This window comes from Neoarius graeffei, chromosome 23 (assembly GCF_027579695.1).
Source record: "Neoarius graeffei isolate fNeoGra1 chromosome 23, fNeoGra1.pri, whole genome shotgun sequence".
Taxonomy (NCBI): Eukaryota; Metazoa; Chordata; class Actinopteri; order Siluriformes; family Ariidae; genus Neoarius; species Neoarius graeffei.
In genome coordinates, this window is record NC_083591.1 from 32,198,969 (window position 1) to 32,221,525 (window position 22,557).

Sequence of the window (22,557 nt, forward strand, 5' to 3'; positions counted from 1 at the left end):
ACCATGGGTGAGGTTTATTGTTATTGTAATTTTTTTTCTATTTGTTTTTCGCTTGAATTTTGCTGGGTGCTACAGTATATCACATTAAAGGTAGACACAATCTGACATGATTTATCTTGGTTAATTTTTTTTTTACATCATAAAACCTGCAAATTTTTATTTCTACTGTTCAGATGTACATGTAGTGTGAAATACACACAAGTAAGGAGAAGTAAGAGAAGATGTCTGTATGTTGACAGTATTTATTGCATATACTGTGTCACATGTCAATTTGTGACTTTGATAGTTCTCAATATTTGGGCACATGCCCACAAGGAGGTAGCCAGGTGTTTTACACTGCCACTGGAAGTAGGAAAGAAGGTCAAAGAGGGTATGCCATACACTTTTCAAACATTTTATATTATTCCCTGAGACATTTTTGTAACGTTTGCAAGTTTTTTAAAAACATGCCTTGGTTCTTTTTTCTTATGCTGTTTTAGCATCGTATGAAAACCCTATAGGATAAGACAGGCTGATTTTGTGGCTGTGTTTTTAAACATTACATATGTAATTAGCTTTACTCTGATTGGGTAACATCTAAAATGAGAACTGTGTCATCCATATCCTCCCCATCAAAACTTGAGGAATTGTAGCTAAACTCTGAGAAGTAAGCAATGGGTTCTGTGCCAGAACTAATGTGCCAGATTCATCTATGAGCCTGAGTAAGGAGAGGAAACAAAGGTGCAGACACTGAACCAGTGTTACAACCAAGACTACAGAGGCTGTTCACCTTGGAGACCTGCTGTGAATATGGGTATGGTCCTGTGCAAGATTTACACCCTCTCTCCAGATTTTTAAGGTCAGTAAGAGCTCACCAGACTCTTTGGAAGAATATGCAGATTCAGGTTATTTTTTATGCATCCTGAAACAGCACACTTGTGCTTTCTCCCCGATATCTCCACTTGTTCCTTTCATGTATCGTTTGCTGAATAACTAGGTAGATGGTTTTAGGTTCTTGATTCAAATTGCTATGGGCAGTCATATTTTAAGGGGGTGGTGTCATTAAAAATGAGAAGGAATTCTATGTAAAATGCATGCACTTTTGCAAGTGGCCTGGGGTGGGTTTCCCAAAAGCCTCTTAACGCTAAGAGTATCTTAACTAGGAAAGAGAGTGTTCATTGTGATGCTTGTTCTACCATTTAACCATGATCTTTGTGCTACGATGCTTTTGGGAAACCTATTCCAATTCTCTCCACCTATTCTCTTTATATGGCCATTACAGACTGGGAAGGTAAGAGTCCACTTTGAAAGACCCAGTACATCCCCAAGTCACATCGACATATCTTATTTCAAAAGCGACAAGAAAAAAACAGTTTTCCAAAGCCTGTCCTCTTTAAACCTTTTGTCCATAGATTATTATTAATTTATACTAGATTTTTTTAGAAAGAGTAAATTAATGATAAAAACATATTCAACACATTTTGTAAGTAACAGATTTATGGGGTATAAGAATCAAGTAAGATTTAAAATTTTATCCAGACCATAAACAAATTCCTATGAAATGTCTTTTGTGGGCCCACAATAGTTTTCACAAGTTTACATAGGCTAACAATATTCACTTTCCATCCATCCATCCATCCATCCATCCATCCATCCATTTTCTTCTGTTATCCGAGGTTGGGTCATGGTGGCAGCAGCCTAAGCAGGGTATTCCAGACACCCCTTTCCCCAGCAACGCTTTCCAGTTCCTCTTGGGGGATCCCAAGGCACTCCCAGGCCAAATGATATATATAATCTCTCCAGCATGTTCTAGGTCTATCCCAAAGTCTCCTTCCAGTTGGCTGTGCCCAGAAAACCTAGAAAGGAAGGCACCCAGGAGGCATCATAATCAGATGCCCGAACCACCTCAGCTGACTCCTTTTGACATGAAGGAGCAGTGGCTCTACTCAGAGATCCCTCTGGATGTCTGAGCTGCTCACCCTACGGGTGAGCTCAGCCACCCTCTGGAGAAAGCTCACTTCAGCCACTTGTATCCATGATCTCATCTTTTCAGTCACTACCCAAAGCTCATGACCAGAGGTGAGGGTTGGAACGTAAATTGACTGGTAAATCTAAAGCTTTGCCTTCCAGCTGAGTTTCCTCTTTACCATGAAGGTCCAGTACAATGACTGCTGATGCCGCCCCAATCCACCTTTCCATCTTACACTCCATTTTAACATCACTCATGAACAAAACCCCAAGATACTTGAACTCCATTTGGGGCAGCAACTCATTCCCAACCCAGAGGGAGCACTCCACCATTTTCCAACAGAGAAACATGGCCTCGGGCTTGGAGGTGCTAACTCTCATCCCAGCTGCTTCACTCTTGGCTGCAAACCATCCCAGTGCATACTGAAGGTCATGCTGTGAAGAAGCCAACAGAATCACATCATCTGCAAAGAGCAAAGATGCAATTCTGAGGTTCCCAAACCAGACACTCTCCTCACCCCAGCTGCACCTTGAGATCCCATCCATGAATATCACAAACAGGATCGGTGACAAGGGGCAGCCTTGGCAGAGTCCAACACCCACCAGAAATGTGTTTGACTTTTGCCAAGAATATGGACACAGCTCACACTTTGGTTTTACAAAGACCAGATGGCTTGTAGCAATGACCCTGATACCCCATACTCCTGTAGTGCCCTCCATAAGAGCCCCCGGGGGACATGGCCTTTTCCAAATCTACAAAACACATGTAGACTGGCTGGTCATACTCACATGAACCCCCAACAACCCTGCCAGGGTAAAGAGCTGGTCCACCGTTCCACGGCCAGGATGGAATCTGCATTGCTCCTCCTGAATCTGAGGTTCGATAATTGGTTGGAGCCTCCTTTCCAGCACCCTGGCATAAATTTTCCCAGGGAGGCTGAGCATTGTGATATCCCTATAATTGGAGCACACTTTCCAGTCCCCCTTTTTAAAAAGAGGAACCACAAACCCGGTCTGGCACTCCACAGGCACTGTACCTGATCTCCACATGACACTGAAGAGGCGTGTCAGCCAAGACAGCCCAACAATATCCAGAGCCTTCAGCATCTCAGGGTGAATATCATCCACCCCTGGTGCCTTGCCACCAAGGAGCTTCTTGACTACCTCAGTGACCTCTGCCAGAGATATGGGTGAAGCTCCCCTCAAGTCCTCAGACTCTGCCTTTGCCATAGAGGATGTGTAGGACAGGTTCAGGAGTTCCTCAAAGTGCTCCTTCCACCACCCGACAATATCCCCAGTTCAGGTCAGCAGTTCTCCGCCCTGGCTGCACACAGCCTGAGGCAAGCATTGCTTCCCCTTCCTGAGTTGCCAAACAGTTTGCCAGAAATTCCTTGAGGCCAACTGAAAAGTCCTTCTCCATGGTCTCCCTGAACTCCTCCAACACCCAGGTTTTTGCTTCAGCAACTGCCAAAGCTGCAGCCCTTCTGGCCTTCTGGTACCTGCCTGCTGCCTCAAGGGACCCCTGGGCCAGCCAAGCCCGAAAGACCTCTTTCTTCAGCTTGACAGCTTCCTTCACTGTCAGTGTCCACTAGCGGGTTCTTAGGTTACCGCCATGACAGGCACCGATGACCTTCTGGCCACAGCTCTTACCAGCTGCCTCTATAATGGAGGGTTTGAACATGGTCCATTTGGATTCCATGTCCCCAACCTCCCCCGGGATGCACAAAAAGCTCTTTCAAAGGTGGGAATTGAAGAAACCATGAACAGAGGACTCTGCCATACGTTCCCAGTTCACCCTCACTAAACGCTTGGGTTTGCCAGGTCCGTCCAGCAGCCTCCCCCACCATCTGATCCAACTCACCACCAGGTGGTGATCAGTTGACAGCTCTGCTCCTCTCTTCGCCCGAGTGGCCAAGACATATGGCCGCAGATCTGATGATACAACCACAAAGTTGATCATCAATCTTTGGCCTAAGGTGTTCTGGTACCAGGTACACTTATGAACCACCTTATATTCAAATATGGTGTTTGTTATGGGCAATCCATGATGAGCACAGAAGTCCAACAACAAAGCATTGCTTGGGTTTAGATCAGGCAGGCCGTTCTTCCCAATCACACCCCTCCAGGTTTCTCCATCATTGCTCATGTGATCCCTGAAGTACCCCAGGAGAACTATGGAGTCCCCAGGTGGGACCCCTTCCAGGACACCACCCAGCAACTCCAAGAAGGCCGAATAGTCTGCACTGCTGTTTGGTGCATAAGCACAAACAACAGTCAGAGTTTTCCTCTCAGCGACTTGCAGTTGCATAGAGGCGACCCTTTCATTCTCTGAGGAGAACTCCAACACAGTGGTGCTCAGTCAGGGACTCATGAATATCCCCACACCTGCACAGCACCTCTCACCCTGGGCAACTCTGGAAAAGGAGAGCCCAACCCCTCTCCAGGAGTTTGGTTCCAGAACCGGTGCTATGCATGGAGGTGAGCCCAACTATATCTAGTTGGTACAGCTCCACATCCCACACCAGCTCCGGTTCCTTCCCCACCAGAGAGGTGATGTTCTGTGTCCCAAGAACTAGTCAGCCCTGCCAATGATCAGCATGCCTGGGCTCCCACCTTTGCCTGCCACTCGGCTCACAGTGCACCAGACCCCGGTGCCTGTCCTTGCGGGTGGTGAGCCCACATGGTGGCAGCTCCATGTAATTTCTTCGGGCTGTGCCCAGCCAGGCCCTATGACCCAAGGCCTGGCCACCAGACGCTTGCCAGAAAGCTCCCCTTCCAGGTCTGACTCCAGGAGGAAGCCCCAGTTTTCTGCTCCTGGGTGAGGTGCTGCAGCCCCTATTTTGCCATTTCATCAGGGTCTTAGTCTGGCCTCTCCCTGGAACCAGTTTGCCTTGGGAGACCCTACCAGGGGCTAATGCCCCTGAAAACACAGCTCCCAGGATCACCAGGACACACAAACCCCTCCACCACGTTAAGGTGGCGATTCTTCAGAGGAGATATTCACTTTCAGTTTTTCACAATTAATTTCAGGTTACCATACATTTCCGTTGGCAAATCAATTAGGGCCCATTCCCTGTTCACATCAGAGGTAATTTTAAAACTATCTATTGAGAGAGATTTATTTCAACTTTAATTCCAGTGGGTCAAAAATGTATATACACCAAGTTGATTGTCTCTTTAAACAGTTGGGACAATTCCAGAAATTGATGCGTGGACTTTTAGAAGCTTCTGATTGGCCACTTGTCATAATTAGAAGTTAATTGGGAGTAAACATGTGGCAGTAAAAAAAAAAAAAAACTACCTTTAGAGACTGTGCCTTTTTACCCTTGCTAAGTTGGGAAAATCCAAGCAACTCAGTCAAGGCCTTGGAAAAACATGTGGATCACCACAAGTCCTGTTCCTCCTTCAGAGCAATTTCCAAACAACTGAAGGTATAACAAGGATCTATACAAACAATTGTATGGAAGTATAAAAATCTTTGGACAACATAGACACTGCTTAGTTCAGGAAAGAGGTACACATTAACAAGACAACAACAAAGGAATCAGGTACAAAAGTACGGTACATACACTGTCAAATGTCCTACATTGCCAGGGCCTGAAAGGCTGTTGTGCAAGGAAGAAGCCCCTACTCTAAGACCAGCATAAAATGCCAGTTCTCTGGTCAGATGAAACAAAAAAAAATTGTAACTGTTTGGCCATAATGATCAGCACAATATATGGAGGAAAGACTGTGAGGCTGTGAAGCATGAGGGTGGCAGCATCATGCTGTGTGGGTGTGTTGCTGGAAAGGGGACTGGTGCACTTCAGAAAATAGATGGCCTCATGAGGAACCTGGATCATTTAGAAAGACATTGGCTAGAAAATTAAAACTCGGCTGTAGTTAGGTCTTCCAGGAGCATACCTTAAAAGTTTTAACAAAATGGTTTAAATACAGTGAAGTAAATGCTTTAGGGTGGCCTTCACAAAGCCCTGAGCTGAATCCCATAGACTTTGTGGACTGAACTGAAAAAGTGTGTCTGACCAAGTAGGCCCACAAACCTGAGTGAGTTACCCCAGTTCTGTCAGGAGGAATGGGCAAAAAATTCTGCCAAAGTGTTGTGAGAACCTGGTGGAAGGCTACCCCAAGAATTTAATTCATATTCAAGCAATTAAAAAGCAATGCCACCAAATAATAACAAAATGTACATAAATGTTTGACCCACGGAAAATCTGAAATAGTAACTCAAAGCTGAAATAAATGTCTCTCTTAGATAATATTGCGAAATTACCTGATTATAGAAATAAAATAAATACAGTAACTGATGTAAGACAGGAAATGTATGGTAAAATGAAATGTGTCAAGTTTAGTAAATGTACAAACTTAAAAAAAGAAATGTACAAAGTAAAAAAAAAATATTTGAACATTTTTAGCCCAGGTTTATGTGAACTTTTTGGCCTCAGGTGTAAATACTTATCAATTCACTCAAGTTAACCAGGTCTATTAGACCAGTCAAGACACAAGAACCAGAATTTGAACCAGTACCTAAATTCAAAACACTACTTACATTTAAAAAATATCCTATCTATCTATCTATCTATCTATCTATCTATCTATCTATCTATCTATCTATCTATCTATCTATGACATAAAATACTCATCGCAAACTCCTAAAATGACTAGAGCTTTAGCTACATTTCTGAACAGGCTTATTGATTATACCCCACACTGTTATTATATCTGCAAGGGATTTAAACATGCCTGGCTGGTACAAAAACATCCAAGCAAGCATGTTATGAGGCAAGTTACTGTTATCTAGAAGGTTAATATACTGTTACAAAGCAGGTTACAGCAGGTTATTGTTTAACAGGAAGGAATTCAATGACAGATTATAAGAGATGGTAGATGCACTGTTAACAGGTGTCAGTTAACTGGTTGTATTTCTCTCAATTTGTACTTGCAGATCACAAACACAGGAAGCTGTGGGAGGTTTTGTTCATTATGTGAGACTTGCTGAAAACAGCATGTGTTAGACCAAGCCAACTGCAGATCTTATGTGAGATTAGTATGTGAGTGCTCAGAATTGTTCAGTATTAACAAAACCTATGTTCTCATGTTGAGATTAAATAAATAACTGTTGCATATTATGTAGATGGTAGAATACAGAAAATAGTTGTTCAGGTTAAGAGTAACTTCTATTAGATTCAGAAAGAAATTCAATTCATGAAGTGATTTCTGCCAAGGTGCTCTGTGACATTGTATATTATGAAATAGGAAAAGGTCTACTGAATACTTAAATTTTTTTTAATATGTTTTTCCATGCCTTTAGCAAATATTCCAAATAATTTAGCTGAAAGATACAAATGTCTTTTATTAGGTTTCAAGGAAAGTCCATTTTTATTTTTATGCCACCAATAAGCATGGAAATAGGGACAAAATATTGTTCAAGTGTAAACCAAGAGCAATGTACAGTATTTAACCATGGTGAATTAGCGCCATCTTTTGGCAAAAAGAAAAAAATCATGGATATTCATCATTCACCTTCAGTGACTGGTTTATCCATGGTCAGGGGCTTGATCCTGGTCAGGGTACTAATGGATCCAGAACCTATCCCAGGTACAAGTGGGAATACACTCAGAATGGGATGCCAGTCCAGTCCACACAACTGAGTCAAATCTAGGAGCAACTTAGTGTTGCCAGTCCACCTACTGGCATGTTTTTGATGGGAGTAAACCAGAGAACCCAGAAGAAAGCCATGTGGACAAAGGAAAACATGAGAAAGTCCAGGCAGACAGCAACCTGAGTTCAGGATCAAACAGCAGACCCTGAAGCTGTGAGGGGGCAATACTACCAACTGAAACACCTACTCAAGGAAATATATTTGCTTTGTATTTGTGTAAAATAGCATTCTTTCCAGTATAATGAGTGGATAATTGGGCCATACATTTTTAAAGTTACAGAATATTTTTAAAGTTATTTATAGCATACGTAAGTGGTGGTTAGCACTGTCGCCTCACAGCGAGAAGGTTCCGGGTTCAAACCTCATGGCCAACGAGGGGCCCTTCTGTGTGGAGTTTGCATGCGCCTCCTGTGTCTGTGTGGGTTTCCTCTGGGTGCTCTGGTTTCCCTCACAGTCCAAAGATATGCACTTAGGCTCACTGGTTCCTCTAAATTGTCCATTGATCAAGCTTGGAGAGGAATGGGCTCTGCCAATTTTAAATGCCCTGGACACACCAATGATGGACTGTTAAAATGTAATCAGTGGTGCCCTTACAGCCCTTGCTGGCTATGGGGAGAAGAAGAAGATAGCATTAGTAACTTTTTGATGAGAGGAAACCAGAGAATTGAGAGGAATTCATGGACAATGGAGAACAGGGGAACATGTGAAAGTCCACACAGACAGCAACCCAAGCTCAGGATCTGGAGCTGTGAGATAATATATTTGTGAGAGCTGTGAAGAAAAACCCAAACACAGTGACTTGCCAACAACCTCCACAGGCCAAGGGTGAAGGTATCACAATCCAACCCAGTGTATAGCAAAAACAAAAGAATTGGCCTTGCCATTCCAATAATTTTGGAGGAGATTCTCTCTCTCTCTCTCTCTCTCTCTCTCTCTCTCTCGATATATATATATATATATATATATATATATATATATATATATATATAATACAACCCCAATTCCAAAAAAGTTGGGACAAAGTACAAATTGTAAATAAAAACGGAATGCAATGCTGTGGAAGTTTCAAAATTCCATATGTTATTCAGAAAAGAACATAGATGACATATCAAATGTTTAAACTGAGAAAATGTATCATTTTAAAGAGAAAAATTAGGTGATTTTAAATTTCATGACAATAACACATCTCAAAAAAGTTGGGACAAGGCCATGCTTAACACTGTGAGACATCCCCTTTTCTCTTTACAACAGTCTGTAAATGTCTGGGGACTGAGGAGACAAGTTGCTCAAGTTTAGGGATAGGAATGTTAACCCATTCTTGTCTAATGTAGGATTCTAGTTGCTCAACTGTCTTAGGTCTTTTCTGTCGTATCTTCCGTTTTATGATGCGCCAAATGTTTTCTATGGGTGAAAGATCTGGACTGCAGGCTGGCCAGTTCAGTACCCGGACCCTTCTTCTACGCAGCCATGATGCTGTAATTGATGCAGTATGTGGTTTGGCATTGTCATGTTGGAAAATACAAGGTCTTCCCTGAAAGAGACATCATCTGGATGGGAGCATATGTTGCTCTAGAACCTGCATATACCTTTCAGCATTGATGGTGTCTTTCCAGATGTGTAAGCTGCCCATGCCAAACGCACTAATGCAACCCCATACCATCAGAGATGCAGGCTTCTGAACTAAGCGCTGATAACAACTTGGGTCATCCTTCTCCTCTTTAGTCCGAATGACACGGCGTCCCTGATTTCCATAAAAAACTTCAAATTTTGATTCGTCTGACCACAGAACAGTTTTCCACTTTGCCACAGTCCATTTTAAATGAGCCTTGGCCCAGAGAAGACATCTGCGCTTCTGGATCATGTTTAGATATGGCTTCTTCTTTGAACTATAGAGTTTTAGCTGGCAACGGCGGATGGCACGGTGAATTGTGTTCACAGATAATGTTCTCTGGAAATATTCCTGAACCCATTTTGTGATTTCCAATACAGAAGCATGCCTGTATGTGATGCAGTGCCGTCTTAGGGCCCGAAGATCACGGGCACCCAGTATGGTTTTCCGGCCTTGACCCTTACGCACAGAGATTCTTCCAGATTCTCTGAATCTTTTGATGATATTATGCACTGGAGATGATGATATGTTCAAACTCTTTGCAATTTTACACTGTCGAACTCCTTTCTGATATTGCTCCACTATTTGTCGGCGCAGAATTAGGGGGATTGGTGATCCTCTTCCCATCTTTACTTCTGAGAGCCGCTGCCACTCCAAGATGCTCTTTTTATACCCAGTCATGTTAATGACTTATTGCTAATTGACCTAATGAGTTGCAATTTGGTCCTCCAGCTGTTCCTTTTTTGTACCTTTAACTTTTCCAGCCTCTTATTGCCCCTGTCCCAACTTTTTTGAGATGTGTTGCTGTCATGAAATTTCAAATGAGCCAATATTTGGCATGAAATTTCCAAATGTCTCACTTTCGACATTTGATATGTTGTTTATGTTCTATTGTGAATACAATATCAGTTTTTGAGATTTGTAAATTATTGCATTCCGTTTTTATTTACAATTTGTACTTTGTCCCAACTTTTTTGGAATTGTGGTTGTGTGTGTGTATATATATATATATATATATATATATATATATATATATATATATATATATATATATATATATATGTGTGTGTGTGTGTGTTCTGTGTTTGTGTAAAATCCTTTCATTTATTTAACCCTTCTTGTAAAATAATGCATTTGTTCCAGTATAATGAATGGATAATTAGGTCAAGCATTTTTAAAGTTGTCTTCAGCAATTACAAAATGTTAATATTAAACCCTAATTTTATATATTAAAATAAAGCAAGGCAGAAAATAAAATATGTAATTTTATTGATGAAAATATCATCTTCACTGTAGCTCAGGTTCATTAATTTTTAATAAGTATTACATAACTTGGTGGTGTAGTGGTTAGCACGGTCGCCTCACAGCAAGAAGGTTCTGGGTTCGAACCCAGTAGCTGGCGAGGGCCTTTCTGTGTGGAGTTTGCATGTTCTCCCCATGTCTGCGTGGGTTTCCTCTGGGTGCTCCAGTTTCCCCCACAGTTCAAAGACATGCGGTTAGGTTAATATGGGACAGCCTTGGGCTGAGGTGCCCTTGAGCGAGGCACCGAACTCCCAACTGCTCCCTGGGCATTGTTAGCATGGCTGCCCACTGCTCTGGGTATGTGTGTGTGTGTTCACTGCTTCAGATGGATTAAATGCAGAGAGGAATTTCACAAGTGTGTGATGAATAAAGTTGTGCTTTCTTTTCTTTCTTTCTGACTTCCTGTTTCCCTTTTTTAAAGAGATGAAATCATTCGGCATGATGGTAGCAAACGGCAAAGAAATAGCTGCAAGACATTGCAAACTCAGCTAACCTGTGATAAGCCACCGAGACTCACACTGAAACAGACATACAGATCCAGTTATTGCACCAAATCCAGTGTTTCAAGAGAGAATGTATATGCAAGTGTATATGGATCGATCAATCGATCTCTCTCTCTCTCTCTCTACTAATAGATACCCCCAGCCCAGACATGGTTTGTGGTTGAGTTTGTAAAAACAGACAGATCTGCTTACCACAGTTTCCTTGATGTGTCGTGGTGTGCAACAGAACTGGAATGGTTGCATGAAGCTCATGTTTCCCAGTAGTCATAGTCAAAGACATTACGGTAGATACATGGACATGATAGGGAACAGAGTTCATCTATGGATTTAAAGAGGATTTGACTGTCCAGCCATGCTTTTTGATGCCTTCACGTTTACTTTTTTAGAGGGTCACACAACTGTTGTACATGTATGTATACCATAATTAAGAAAATACCATAATTAAATGGCTCATATTTTTTAAACCTTTTCTTTTAAGTGGTTAAGTATGACATTATGACATTCTACAACTGCATTATGTACTGTCGTACTACATTCAGTTACTTTGATTTGCCTATGTTTATTGTTTCTGCTTCTTATATATGTTTCTTATTGGTTGTATAAAGGACTACAGTCAAATATCAGTTAGGTTATTGGGGATAACTTAAAGAGAACACTAATTAACATATATTTGAAAGGTAAATGGCTTGCAACCATGTATGACCATTATGGCGCAAAAACAGATTACACCAGAGGTATAATCAAACATAATTTTTTTAGCTGGTTTCAGTGTAAACTCAGCGTAAGCAGCAATACAGCTGCTGCTGTTAATCATTTATATGAATGATTTACCAGATCTACTTCAATTTTGTGATGTAACTTTATATGCCGACGATACTGTTCTATATATAGCCTCTAAATCTATTTCTGAAATTAAATCTAAGTTAAATTCTGATCTTAGGCGGGTCAGTACTTTGATGCGGGATAACCAACTCATATTAAATGTTAAGAAATTAAAATTCATGTTAATTGGCAGTAATGCGCACCTACGTAAAGTGGACTCAATCAAGATTCTTGCTAATGATTGTGCCTTGGATGAAGTTCAATCTTACATATATCTAGAAATAGTTATCAATAAGAACCTCACATGGGCTGATCACTTAGAGCATATCCGTAGTAAGATTAGTAAGAAACTGGGTCTTTTAAGGCGCATCAAATCATATTTACTTCTTAATGCTAGAATTACGTTTTTTAATAGCTAAGTGTTGCCACTTTTTGATTATGGGGATATTATTTGGGGAGACCGAGGGAATGCAACTTTAATGGCTGAACTGCAAACTTTGCATAATAAGGCTGCGCAACTTATCTTAGAGGGCGGCACGGTGGTGTAGTGGTTAGCGCTGTCGCCTCACAGCAAGAAGGTCCGGGTTCGAGCCCCGTGGCCGGCAAGGTCCTTTCTGTGCGGAGTTTGGATGTTCTCCCCGTGTCCGCGTGGGTTTCCTCCAGGTGCTCCGGTTTCCCCCACAGTCCAAAGACATGCAGGTTAGGTTAACTGGTGACTCTAAATTGACCGTAGGTGTGAATGGTTGTCTGTGTCTATGTGTCAGCCCTGTGATGACCTGGCGACTTGTCCAGGGTGTACCCCGCCTTTCGCCCGTAGTCAGCTGGGATAGGCTCCAGCTTGCCTGCGACCCTGTAGAACAGGATAAAGCGGGCTAGAGATAATGAGATGAGATGAGAACTTATCTTAGATTTCCTCACGTGCACCTCTGCACTTGGGAAGCTTCACTGAAAGACATTACAGCATCGTAGGGCTGAACACCGTGCCCTTTTTGTTTACAAGTCAATTAACAGTTGTTTTTTACACCCCTTTCAGTGCTCATTCAGTAAGCATTTTCATAACTATAATACTAGGTCCAGAAATAGCATCCATAAAACCACTGCTAATAGGAGATGGGGACAGTGGTCTACCATTAACTTTGCTGCTGATGGCTGGAACTCTTTAGACCTCTCTCTTAGAGAAGTGCCTACTTTAGCAGCTTTTAAATGTGGCCTAGCTAGAGCTTCAATTTAATGTATCAATGAGTATACTTAAGGTCATTGCTATTGTATTATTCATGTCAGTGGGGTCCTTTTTAGTTTATCTTTTATGATGAGCTGGAAGGGATTCTGGTGATCGTAATAGTGGTGGTGTAGTATGATGGCAGTGATCTTACTTTACTTTTGGATAAGTAACATAGGATTTAATATAGAATCTAGTTATTTTAGTTATAATTCTATTTTTAATGTATTGTTATTATTTATATTATCATATATGTATATGTTTATTTTGGAGGACCCCTCTGTAAATCACCCCCCAGTGAAATTGGCTTCCTCAACAAAGGAATTATTTATTATTATTATAAATTCATTTTCCATCATTCACGTTGATTAATATGAACTGAGAATCACTTATTTGCAGAATGAACATTGTCAATTGAGTTTTTCCTTTTGAACGGTAATGTTAAGTTACAGCAAAACTTTCTTTCTTGCTGAATAGAGTTGCCCTTCAAGTTTAATTGACGATCCCTGATATAATAGTGTGTGGTTTGATTTTATATAAACAGTTTACATTATGGACTGAAAGGAGATTAAAATACAATTAATTTGTGATAAACAAATAATTGACAAATGGGCAAGGTCTCTTTTACACTAGCCACTCACTAAACACATTTTCTTAGATGTTCTTTATTCAGTTTGGCTCAGACTGTTTACAAATGTATAGGATCTCTCCAGAAAATAAATCTACAACATAGTTATCCTCTATCTGAAAAATCAAAGCAGTAATAGCTACATTACTGTATCGTTCAGCAGAATGCAACATACTTAATCATATCACCTACACTCTTAAAAATAAACATGGCAGAAAATATAGTCCTTTTATTGTTTTAGTCCCATAAAGAATGTTGATAGTTGAAAAAAAACCCTCCTCATTATAAATATGACACATCAAGTGGAAAGAGCTTTGAAATGTATTATCCAGCATCAAAAATAGTAAAGAAAACGGCTACACACTGTAAAAAATGTCCGTAGAATTAACAGTGAATTTATGTAAAATATCTGTCTAGTAGATCATGCAATTTTCGTGCAATCATTGTTTGAACATGAAATGTTCATGCAATCATTGTTTATTGTACAATGAATATCCGTAAAATTAAGTTATGTATTGATTATTGTACATTGAATACCTGTAAAATTTACATTTAGTTATCATTAATTTTACATGGAATCCCAGTGAAATGTACAAGTTATTCTGTAATGTTGTTTACATTTCACTGTATTTTTAACAGGATTATTCTGGCAACCACAGCTGCCAGTATTTTTCCATAAAAACAACGGATTTTTTTTTACAGTGCAAAGTTATAGACCAACAGGTTATTTAGGAAACCAGAAATTATTACCCTATGTTACTATTTAGGTATTACCGGTACCTAATACTGTATTAGATCCATATTACACTGAAAAAAAATAAGGAATAAAAGATAAGGCTACATTAAACAGTTAAAAAGTTATATTAGACCTTTATCAGAAAAAAAATTTAAGAAATAACAAACTTTACTTTTAAATAATGCTTTATGCATCTGATACTATGTCCAGTAGGCATGTGAATTGTAGAACAAAAAGAAACAAGTCTGAGACAGAGTGAAACTGCCAGGCATGCTGCCTGTGCCCACTTATTCACCCAAATAAGAAAGCTGTTAGCAGTATCCTCTGTGATTTCTCAGCCCTTTCCCCAATTAAATATTTATTGCTTAATATATATTAAACTAATCATGAACAAACTTCATGTCCCTATGATACATAGCACATAAAACAGATTAGTTTAACCAAATGGTACTATAAGTAATCGGTTTAGATAAAGCTCATAAACTTCTGTGAATTCATTTCTGAAATCTCTGTTCAGGTTGGCACGCTCCCTTCGCGTGAGAACAACCTTTGACAGGCCGCTAAGGTGACTCAGACAAGAAACCCTTTTCTATCTTACACATCCGAGGCACACTTTACACAAAACAGAGGAGTTAAAATGAGTAAATATGTCTTGATATGTATCACTGCTTTTGATAATCCAACATTAAATGTCTTCAGCTTGCCAACCTCCACACCTGCACATGGCAGCTTCTTTCTCAAAGTCATCTTTATAAAATGACCATTTTTCTTCTGCCTCTGAGGCACACTATATTAAACAGATTATTGTATCAATAATGAGCCTTAGTAAGTACCATCATGTTTTGAGAATCCATAATCAAAAAAATCCACACTTTCTTTCTTATGCTTCTGAGGTACTCACACTTCTAATCCTACCGATGGACATCCTGATTCTGTCTTTACTTGACCGTACCTCTTTGGCTATAAAATAGTAGAATATGGCGTCCAGGCAGCATGTTATGTTGGCCAGGTGGAGAGAGAACTGTAAAAACAGGGAGATCCTTTTCTTGGCATCACATTCAGAGATGGTGGAGCTGTGGACCAGGTATTGGAGAAAGATTGCTATATGGCATGGTGTGAAGGGCACCAGGAAAGCACACAGGCTGCTGTAAATGATCCGGACACCAGCTTCTCTGTCAGGACTGCTTGTGAATTTTCTATCATTCAGGGTACGGATACTCTGCACCGAGCAATATATCAGCACAAGAGTAGGCAGCAGGAAGCCAAACACCTCCAGACACCCAATAAGTGCCGAGTTCCATGCCTTATTTGAAAAGCCATGGAAGCAATGGAATTCTTCAGTTCCCTTTCGTTTGAATGTATAAACTGGACTAGTTGCTACTATCACCAACAGCCAAATTGCCGAACACACCTTCCAGACACTTTTCTTGGAACGTAGGCGCTTGGCAAGGAATGGGTAGCATATGCCAAGGTTGCGGTCCACAGATATGCACATAATGATGTAGATGCTCCCATACATGGCCATGAAGTACAGGCTTTCCAGGAAAGAACAGAAATCCTTTTTGTTGCCTGACCACTTGTAGTTTGTGGCGTGCATCTTGAAGGGCAGCTGAAGCAAGAGAAGCAGATCCATTATAGCCAAGTTGATCATGTAGATGGTAGATTCAGTCCATTTTTTAAAAATAAAGCAGAACACCCAAAGTGCAGTGCCATTTAAGAGGATACCAAACACAAAGATGGGCACGTAGATGACCAGCTCTACTGACTGTACAAGCGAGTCCACATCTTCAAATGAACAGTTGCTGTTGTTGTTCATGGTGTTTCTGGGGGAAAGAACATTTGCTTATAAAGATATTTATCTTTCATACACCTACTCACATACACAAATTAATGACTACAGTATATAATAGTACAAATAATACCGAGCGATGGCTTGAGCTTTGCTTTATATTTCTGCAGCTGAAGAAGCAATGCAGTGATGTGCTATAACCGAACATACATGTTTAAATATATGTTAAAATGTAATCACATTTATTTAACTTAATTTGAGCCATTTCAGTCTTTAGTTGCTGGTTCTCTGAGATTTTTTTTCTTGGTTTTTGGGATAATATAACATTGACTGCCTTTTACTGGTAATGATAATGAAATCAGCACTGACGCGTGTATACTAAAATTAAAACTAAACAGCTTTTCCCAGAATTCAGTGTAGAAACTTTTGTGTTGAAAAATGAAATTAATCTCTAATTTCATTTGAACTCTATTAGTTTACAGGTACATGCTTTTGTATTGAATTTGGTTTGTTGATTTGACCTCCCCTCCCCTCACATTAAATCAAAATAAATCTTTGTTGAAACGAATTCAGCTCTGATAATTGAACCCGTTGGAATTACACTGCCCAACAAAGTGGTAGTGAAGTGTGATTACAGATCATGTGAAAATGACTCAGTACCGTGGGAAATTATTTGCCTAACATTTGCGACATTCAATGGTATACCAGAATTTCTCTGATTTAATTCACACAGTCTATGTTATATAAACAAGCATCCCAATGCTTTCTGCTAGAAAATATACATGCTGTTCTCAGTTAGCATAATTTTTTTTAAATAGGTTGCTAAAATTGTATTCTAATTCTAATAAGTATAAGCTTATTTATGACTTAGAGAGTCATGCGTTATAACCTCAATCTTCCTCTTTTTGCATCACACATCTTACTACTTAAGTTGTTACTTGACAAAACAGTGATTCAAGTGAAAAGCTGTTGCATTAGATGGACATTGTGGTTTCTTCAGCGTGTTTGTATGTTGATGAAGAGGGATTAATAGAAACTTTTGGATGGCGCTTTAGAAAAAAGAGTACAGAGATGTCATTAAATAAATTTTACGTATTGCCTCTAGCCTTTGTTATGTTCAATTAATACCTGTTCAGAGGCATCTATGTTTACACCTAAGAGACCTACGCTATCTACATTTGCAGATTCATAACAAAGGTTTATGAGTATTTCTACTCTGCAAACACATTGTTGCTTGAGGGAATATACTCTGTGTGTTGCCTTTTATCATTTTTTAAATGTACTTTTGCTTGCATTATTGTGATATCTTAGGTATTAAGGAAGAAGGCTGTTTCAAAAGTACTCCCATCTACTTCAGTAAATCTAGTTCTTTCAAATATTTAAACACAATTCTTCCAGCGTTTACATTATTTAACACCAGTTTCAATTTCAACTAAACAAATCTTTATTTGCCAAATACATGTTAAATGTGTTAATAGTGAAAGTATAATTCAGACAAAAAAAGCCCAAACACAAAAACAGTGTCTGTCCAGATTTTCAAATGCTACTTTCAGTACAAAAACAGGAACAAATACTCATTCAACTAAATTTACCCACAAACAAACTGATGGACTTTTATATTTACCTTTACCTGTCAAATGGTTAAAATTCTAACTTCAGCTTGAATATTCATTATATACTGTTTAACAAAGTAAATCTTACCACTGTAAATGTGCTCTGATGTGAGTGTCTGACACTTTCCTGAAAGCAAACTGTGGCGTCAGATAAAAACACTTCTTCTTTTAAACTATGTAACCACATCCTTGGTATGAGAAACTTTACTGGTGCCCTTGCCTACATAATCTGCAAGAACATGTTTAGAACAGCAAGCTATTTGTCTCAATCAAGTGTACAAATAAAAATAAAATGTGTATATATATATATATATATATATATATATATATATATATATATATATATATATATATATATATACACACACACATTAGATTCAATGGCCAAGTGACGTTGAAATATTTTATATTTTGATTTTAAGTTAAACCCATGAAGACTCATAACTGCCATTAGGTTGATGGATTTTTATTGTGATTAGTAAGTAATTAGTAAATAAATAGATTTCAGCACAAACACATAGTCCAGTGTAATCTTGGTAATATGACCTCATTTATGATGAATGGATTGAAACAACAACTGATAAACTATAATGCTTAGCAAAAATTAAAAATACTGTCATTTTGGTGTGGTGTTTAACATGTTAACTTGTTGCACTGAGATGATTTGATTCTGGCTGCTGTATGGGGTCAGTCGACCATGCATTTGTGTAAACGCAAGTGAAAATAGGACGGTTGTGTAACTGCAGTTATTAAATGTGTTGTGAACGTTGAATCGACCTGACCTGAAAAAGCACTTCATTACTTGTGTATACTTGTGTGTATTTTAAAAGCAGAGTTTCCAGTTTATCAATAACTGTTCCTCTTTTGCAAAGCAGAACAGCATGAATTTGTCTGGGCATGAATTTGACATCTTGCTTGATGTATTAGTGTTCATTATTTGAATTTAATTTTGGGATTTATATCAACATTGGTGTAATATTTTTAACCAGATACAGCACCATGACAATTATTTTTTTACTAAAGACCTAAACTGATAGGTTCTTATTCACTCTTAACATGCACAATTAGACCATTTCTCTACTAATGTATGAATATTTGTGAAACCTAAGACACTAATTGGTGTACATTTTCTTCTATGCATACAAACCTTTTGCATTCAGTTGTACTTACAAGATGGTACTCCTTAAATATCTCTAACATGTTTCCTGACTACTCTGGACATAAAATAGGATCTATTTAGAATAACTTGGAAGCTTCATTTATAGACAGTTTGTAAGTTGGAGGAAGAAGCTGACTGCTGAACACTGGATGCCATTTAGACATGGACAAACAGGGAAAAGACACCTTAGTTGGGCAACTTGGTTGATGATGATGATGATGATGAGGAGGAGGAGGAGGAGGAGGGATAGGAAGAGGGTGAAGATAAAGAATGTACAGTAACTGGTAAATACTGTATGTGTGGAAGGTAAATTGTGTGTAGGCCAAATTTATTAAAGTATTTTATACCAATTACTTTTTTGTCTTTATTTAGGTATTTAATATCTCAGACCTTTCCTTCTTAACCCTGAAATGGACACAGAAGCAATATGATTAATTAATCATATTTATGCCCTGTTGTGTTATGTCATACTGTGTTCTTGAACATTTAATCACTGAATACATTATGTACATTTGAGATGTAAATACTGTTTACATTATGACTGTATTTTACAGATCTACATGTTCATAAATATTAAAAATAATCTGAAATATAGCCCGATTATCTAAAGGCTATGCTAACATTAGTTTGCTTGTTAGCAGCTAACAGCCAAAGTTCACGGCTTGATGAGAATTTTACATCATGCACTTACCTCATTGTGGTTCATATCTTCCATTTTGACTCAACTCTAGTCCAGGTCTCTTCCTTTCACTTCATGGATGCAAGCGAGGCGAATGATTGTGATTGGCTAAATGCTGAGTTTGACCAGTCTGAATTATCTACTTTTCTTGAGAAATCCTTGAGGCTTCATCTTTGGCCTAATTTACAAAACATCTGTAATTTTTTTTTTATGACCCCAAATCAGAAGAAGTTGGGATGATATGTTGAAACTGAAATTAATGTTGAAAATAATGATTTGTAAATAAAATTTGACCTGTATTAGACTCAAAATAATACAGCACACAAAGGCACATTATTTGTTGTTTTACCTCATGAATTTTATTGTTTTTTTTTCCCCTAAATAAACACTTATTTCAATTTTGATTTTTGCAACACATTTAAAAAAAACAGTTGGGACGGTGAACAACAAGTTGGCACCAAGTGATGAAGAACTTTGACACCAAGTGAGGAAGAATTTCAGATGTCATTTTGTCCCATTTTTCCTGCAAACAGATATGAGGTTATGCAAAATACAGGGTTGTCATTATCATATTTTTCATTTCAAAATTCACCACACATTCTCTATTGGGGACAGAGGGGACTGGCACCCTCTTCTTCCACAGACATGCCTTTGTAATGTGTGCAGTATGCGGTTTTGTATTGTCTTGTTGAAATATCCCTGGAAAAGTCTTGTCTTGAAGGCAGCATATGTTGCTCCAAAATCTCAATGTACTTTTCAGCATTAATGCTGCCATCATAGAAGTGTAAGTTCCCTTTGCCAAGGGCACTGATACAACCCCATACCATGACAGACCCTGGGTTTTGGAGTTGTTGTTGGTAACAGTCTAGATGGTCCTGTTCACCTTTGATGTGGAGCACACAGCATCCATTTCTTCCTGAAAAGACCTGAAATACCGATTTGTCTGACCACTGTACACATTTCTACTGAGTCATGGTCCAACCCAGATGCCTCCAAGCCTAGAGATGCTGAAACTATTTCTGGACACAGTTAACATAATGCTTCCTTTTTTGCACAGTAAAATTTTAACTGTCATTTGTGGATGTAACTCCATATTGTAGTGCTTGACAAAGGTTCGCCAAAGTAATCCCAAGCCCATGTGGTTATGTCTGCTACAGATGAATGAATACACACACACACATAAACTCCATTTCTGTAGCCCTCGGCCTCTCGCCTATTACATAGCTAGGGTTACAGTGGGGGTCTAGTCCTCTGGTAACCGTGAGAGTTTGACTCCTCACTCGCATCTGTATTGCAGCGTGCCTTGCCAGACGGCAGTAGGTACCATTTTTATGATGGTCTTTGGTATGACCCGACCATGAGTAGAACTCGCTATCTCCAGATTGAGAGCTAGACACACTAACCACTATGCCAACTCGTGGTATATATATATATATATATATATATATATATATATATATATATATATATATATATATATATATATATATATATATATATAAAGGGTTTAATTGGGCCCAGCTCTGTTGTACCCCCACCATAATTATATTTTCTTATTTTATTTGGTGAAAATTTAATGAAGCAATAAAACAAGACAGTTCTTAATGCAGTGCTGTCTGAGGGATCAGAGAGGATCAGAGATCATGGGTGTTCAACTTAGGTTTGTGCCCTTGCCCTTTAAAGCCAAAATTCCTTGAAACATTTAATAATTTAATGTACCACAGAGGGTGAAATATCCAAATCCCTTCATATCTTTCTTTGAGGAACATTGTTTTTAAACAATTCAATAATTTTCTTATCCATACGTAGACAAACTGGAGAGCCTCGACCTGTCTTTGCTCCTCAAAAGGCGACATGGTGGTGTAAGTGGTTAACACGGTCGTCTCACAGCAAGAAAGTTCCGGGTTTGAACCCAGTGGCCGGCGAGGGCCTTTCTGTGTGAAGTTTGCATGTTCTCCCTGTGTCTGTGTGGGTTTCCTCCGGGTGCTCCGGTTTCCCCCACAATCCAAAGACATGCAGTTAGGTTGACGAGGGGCGGCCTTGGGCTGAGGTGCCCTTGAGCAAGGTACCTAACCCCTGACTGCTCCCTGGGTGCTCTGGTGTGGCTGCCTACTGCTCTGAGTGTGTGTGTGCTCACTGCTTCAGATGGGTTAAATGCAGAGGATGAATTTCACTGTGCTTGAAGTTTGCATGTGACAAATAAAGGTTTCTTCTTCAAAGACGAGACCTTTCCTGGATACTGATTTTGAACCAAATCATGATTATAATCACTTGTTGGCATCACCTATTTCAAATCACATCATTATTTAATTGTTTTACCTTATTACTAGTCCTAAACTGCCCCATCCCAACTTTTTTTGGAATGTGTTGCAGGTCTGAAATGCAGGAATGGATGTATATTCACAAAAGAAATGAAGTTGACCAAACAAAGCATGAAATATCTTGGGTTCATACCCTCTGCAATGAAATTTCAGTCAAAGTAAAATTGGAAGTCACGGCTTTCTTTTTTTATTTGCATTATTCATACATTCCCAAAATTTTCTGATTTCAAGTTGTATATTCTAGCCCATTTTGGTGATGTTTCTGTAATATGCCACCAGTAGGTGTTTTTTTTTTAATAAAAATTTCAAAACCGATAACCTGTAATTTTGAATTATATGTTTTAAAAGCAAATCTTACACCTAGCAAGTTAAAAAATAATTTATTAAATACTATTTTAATTTACTATGTGTATTTACATTTTTTAAAATATTAACTGACGTATATAATTCATATATATTAGATTGATATTAAAATATTGTTGTCAGCTTCCAGGCTCCATAGCATTGCTGTCTCACAGCTCCAGTATCCAGTTCTGTCTGGAGTTCTCCTTGACCCCTTTTTGGCCAACAG

General features: G+C 39.1%; 1 protein-coding gene across 1 annotated transcript; it reads right to left on the reverse strand.

Annotated features, from left to right (window-relative positions):
• Window positions 1-13,710: 13,710 nt before the first annotated feature.
• LOC132871688 (G-protein coupled receptor 55) lies at window positions 13,711-18,021 on the reverse strand. The gene is made up of 2 exons (XM_060906089.1): window positions 17,916-18,021; window positions 13,711-16,248 (listed from the first exon to the last, which is right to left on the reverse strand). The coding sequence occupies exon 2, from the start codon at window positions 16,239-16,241 to the stop codon at window positions 15,306-15,308; it is 936 nt and encodes a 311-aa protein (XP_060762072.1). The 5' UTR covers window positions 16,242-16,248; window positions 17,916-18,021; the 3' UTR covers window positions 13,711-15,305.
• Window positions 18,022-22,557: the final 4,536 nt, after the last annotated feature.